The following is a 4737-nucleotide window of genomic DNA, read 5'->3' as shown; positions in this document are numbered from 1 at the left end:
GTAAATACTTGTGCGAAAGGGTTTTATAAGGGGTCGTCCATAAAGTACATACTCTTTTTTTTCGAATTAATAGACACTGTGTGAGAGAAATAGTATTTATAAAAAACTTCTTTCATTCTTTTCAAGGAAATCAAATTTTATCGTTTGAATTCAAATATTTTGATTGGAAAAAATATTTTGGCATTTTGAAGCAGTAAACACACAAACTTTGCGACTCCCTCGATCGAGGAGAAGGTTGTTTAAATCAAATAAATATGGTTTAAACAAACTAAAAGAAACACATCTAAATGTCATAAAGTTAATACAATTCTCTTATATATAAAGATTATTTTGCTTCTCTCAGATGAGGTTAATGATGATGAGGTTTACTATAAATTTCACAGATTGTGGCTAAGTAATTAGATCACTACTGATAAAAGCAAACAGAGAGTAAAATTGCATAAAAATGAATTAATAAGAATGTATTTATAAATATATGTTAAATAAACACAAAATGGCTATTTGAAATTTAAAAAAATCTTGACTGTGAAATTTTATTATAAATGTAGTGCTTGTAGACAAAAAATTATACTTTCATAGAAAGATTCGTGAGACTTCCATTTCAATGGGCATAACACACTGTTGAATTTATGATAAAGTCCATCTGAATTCACAAGAGTGCAATTACAAGACCAAACTTTTAACTTTTCATTCTAGGTAAATATAATTAAAAATATTATCTGTCATCATTAAACAAAGAAAAAATACTGTACTAATACTGAAAAGAACTAAAAAGAAAATACTGTACTACTGAAACTAATACTAAAAAGAAAAATACTGTATATATACTAAAAAGAACTGAACGAAAGAAGAATTGATGTTTACCTTGGAAATTACATCTTCAGCACTTACGACAATACCAGACACAGGAAATGCTAAAATGTATTTTTAAGTAATATTAGCCTAAATGTTTTATAAAAAGCAAAACAACTTTATTGACTTTTTGTGATTAAAATTTTAAACTATTTATATTGCATTTTACATTATCAATGCTAATTAATTTACATATCTAATGTATTCACATAGAAATATGCTTTTAGTAACATTTCCTTAACTCTTATAACAATTAGATACTATTTACCAGTGTTAAAAAAACATAAATAAAACTAATGTTAATGCAATACTGTAAATATTTACATAACTGTAAATGTAAGCTGTAAACATGAAAGTATACATATACATAAATTGTTGAGAGCTAGCATAAATTATTATTAATATTCACATATACTTAAGTAATTAAGAGACATCCGTGACTCTTAATATTTAAACCATATTTATCTATAAAAACAATTTACAAACAAAAAAAATCTTTTTGCAAACAAAAATGCTTAAATAAAAAAAGGAAACTTACAGTCAGAACAAAAGTCTTGTGCATACGCAGATAAAATACTAATAATAACAAAATAGACAGTTTTAAAGAATACTGAAATATAAAACACAACAAAAACTAGTGTTCCAGGGTTCCCACTATTAAAACTAAGGCTAAAGGTAAGGATTTTAAGGAGATTTAAGGAGATATTTTCCTAATATTTAAGGAGATTTGATCGCAAAGAACAATTTTTTGAAAAAAAAAGTAAGGAGAATTAAGGAGAAAACCAATACATTAAAAATAGAATCCTATTTTTTTCAATAAATTTTAAATATAATCAGAGAAATTATAATAAATTAATATATTACTTTATATATATATATATATATATATATATATATATATATATATATATATATATATATATATATATATATATATATATATATATATAAATAAATATATATATATAAATATATAAATATATATATATATATATATATATATATATATGTGTATATATATATATATATATATATATATATATATATATATATATATATATATATATATATATATATATATATATAATAAAAATATAGGTTTGCAAACTATTAAAGAACTATATATTTTCTTCTTTATTAATAAGTATAATCCATTCACATTAATAAAATTTCCTATATAATTAAAAAATAAAAAATAAGGAGAAATTAAGGAGAGCAGCCAAACTTTTCTTAAGCTTATTTAAAGACATTTAAAGAGGTTTTTATTTTTTAAGGATATTTAAGGTTTTTAAGGAGGAGTGGGAACCCTGTGTTCCTGAACAAAAATATCCTATAAGCAAAAATAATTTTTAAAAATTACATTGATAATGATGTAAAAAAAATAATTTAGAAAACAAAATAACAAAAATTTACATAGAAAATATTTACCTAGAATCTAAATTTTCTCCCCAAAGATAAGCAGTGGAACTAGGATAACTTTTTTTAATACTTTTCCATGCATATGACACTTCATTCCGGTACAGTTGATGCTTTGGTATTATAAGATCATAACCCAAAGAAAAAAGCACTTGAAAAAGTTCTAATAGTTTATTAAACTGTTGACTTCTACCTGAATGAAGAATTAAAAAAACAGGGGTATTTAGAGAAAATTTACTTTCTGATATGTTTATCTTAGAATTCGATGCTATGACACGCCAAGCTGGTATATGCTCCTTTTCATCCAAAAAAAAAGGAACTGCATTTGAAACACCATTTTCTGTAAGATTAGGTAAGCTATTACGATTATAACCTATATAAAATTAACTTATATTAAAATTAACTGAAATTATTTAAAAGTTTTAAAAAAACTTTTAGATAACTAATACTAGTCTTAAATTTTTTTAATACTAAAATAAATTAAAAAATTAAAATATCTTTTCCCACCTAAAAATATAAAATGTGCAATTAAGACCACAAACAGAAAGACTGCCAAACCAAGAAGAGCTTGATTAAAATATTTTGATAATACAAGATTATGTACTGCATTTTTTTTGCTTGAATTGGTTTTTGCAGAAGAACTAATAGTTAAAACAAAACAATCAAGACATTTAAATAAACTTTAATTTAAACTTACTCTACACTAACTTAACTATTCCTGAAAATATTTAAAAAATAATTTAATAACTGAATAAAATTTAATATAAATTCAAACCAAAATTAGGAATTTAATATCACTTACAAAAAAATGTTTGCTATTTGTTTCGAAAAGGACTTGAATAATTGGGTAGAAGTATAATATGTAACTTTTATATAACAAATTATTTGGAAACTACTAGACCAAACATTGGAAGCAAAAGAAGTATGTTGAAAAGATGATTTTCTTTTGTTTTTAGAAATGGAATGAAAATAAAAGCATGATTTTGAAATAATGTTCTGCACATTGACACTAAAAGTGTTATAAATTTGAATCATAATTGATATTAACAACTTATAAATATACTGCCATTTGTAGAACGCATAGAGGTGTGAAGTATATGTATTACAAACATTTTTGTATCTATTTAAATACCACTCTCTTCGCCTCTGTCTAAAAAAACTTCGCTGAACATGGTTAAAAGAATGGTCAAAATCAATGTCACAATTTTCTTTCAGTAACTCGTTTCCATATGTCATATAACCACTACAGTTATGTGATGAATCTGAATTCAATTTTTCAGTTTTATTGATTGAGAAACTAGGTATTTTTGTTGGCGAAATATCATGAAAAACATAGTCTTCTAAACTATTCTCTTCACATTTACTTTTAGTTTTAAAATTTAAAGCCTGGAAACATCCACAATTATAATCTACAGACGCAATATTTGACTGTATGCTCAGCTTACTAATTCTATTTGAACAATTAAATTTTGTATGTAATGGAGTTGATGTAAAAACTGTTTTATCTTCATTGCCATCAACAAGATTAGAAAAATTTTCGGAGATCTTGTTTGTCTGATTTATACTAAACGTCTCAACAGACTTTTGTACAAGCAAATTTTTAAACTCATCGTTGTAGGTTTTAACATGCTTGTGTGAAAGTTCTTTAAAGTCGCGAATATTTTTATGAGAAATTCTTTGAACAGAAAAGTTTTTTTTTTTTTGATGGTCCAAAAACGATAAAGATACTTTTGTCCGAGAATCTTTATGAAAGTTACATAAAAGAAAATTAGGCTTACTGTCTATTTCAGTATAAGCACTTGTATCATTGTAATCTCTCCCATCTCTCAGCTTCATATTAAAAAAACAAAAATAGTAAATTTCCGCACATATTTATTCCATCTTTACTACTTACGCTTTTCAATGAAACTCAATATTTTACTCTATTATTCATGACGTTAAAAACAACTGTTATTTGAAAAACCGAATCTTGAGTATTTTTTTAAATTAGTCATGCTTTATAAATAAATAACTTAGTAGGACCATCCTAATCTGCTTTGACAAAAAAAATAGTTCACAATATAAAAGTTCTGATACAATATAAAAGTTCTGGCTTTTACTTTATTTTCTACATTTTAAAAGCTTCTCTACACAAACTTGATTACTGTTATACATATTTTTCGTTACGCATCTAACCAGTTGATAGTAACTGCTTGATACATTCGATATTTAAATGTTTTATACCGCTTGACATTTAATGTCTTAGAACTCCTTCTTCTAAATTACTTAAAAATAAAATATTTCTTTATTTTTAAAATTCGTAAATACTTCTTGCGAAGCAAACTTCATTATGGAGTAATAAAATTCTTAACGTTATAATGCGATTTCAGTTGATAAATAAATATTGACATATTTCATTTGTCAATATTTATTTATCAACTGACTTTTATTCTTACTAGTTTAACTTAAACAATCAAGTACTAATATTCT

General features: G+C 24.1%; 1 protein-coding gene across 1 annotated transcript; it reads right to left on the bottom strand.

The window, feature by feature from the left end:
• Positions 1–207: 207 nt before the first annotated feature.
• Positions 208–4611, bottom strand: LOC101241803 (uncharacterized). The gene is made up of 6 exons (XM_065805954.1): positions 3071–4611; positions 2776–2909; positions 2281–2641; positions 1391–1428; positions 865–914; positions 208–692 (listed from the first exon to the last, which is right to left on the bottom strand). Exons 1-6 carry the CDS (start codon positions 4102–4104, stop codon positions 537–539), a joined length of 1773 nt encoding a protein of 590 aa, XP_065662026.1. The 5' UTR covers positions 4105–4611; the 3' UTR covers positions 208–536.
• Positions 4612–4737: the final 126 nt, after the last annotated feature.

The sequence above is a fragment of the Hydra vulgaris genome, chromosome 09 (genome assembly GCF_038396675.1).
Source record: "Hydra vulgaris chromosome 09, alternate assembly HydraT2T_AEP".
NCBI classification, from domain to species: domain Eukaryota; kingdom Metazoa; phylum Cnidaria; class Hydrozoa; order Anthoathecata; family Hydridae; genus Hydra; species Hydra vulgaris.
The sequence above is the reverse complement of the archived record's forward strand: the minus strand, read 5'-3'. Positions and strand labels throughout refer to the sequence as shown.

What these genes read in the sequence shown, in the direction of transcription:
- LOC101241803 (XM_065805954.1), bottom strand. Translation starts at nt 4,104, where the DNA reads ATGAAGCTGAGAGATGGGAGAGATTACAATGATACAAGTGCTTATACT. An exon ending in TGCACATTTTATATTTTTAG is followed by an intron (nt 2,642 to 2,775) that starts GTGGGAAAAGAT and finishes AATTTTATATAG; the next exon opens with GTTATAATCGTAATAGCTTA. An exon ending in GGAGAAAATTTAGATTCTAG is followed by an intron (nt 1,429 to 2,280) that starts GTAAATATTTTC and finishes TGTTATTATTAG; the next exon opens with TATTTTATCTGCGTATGCAC.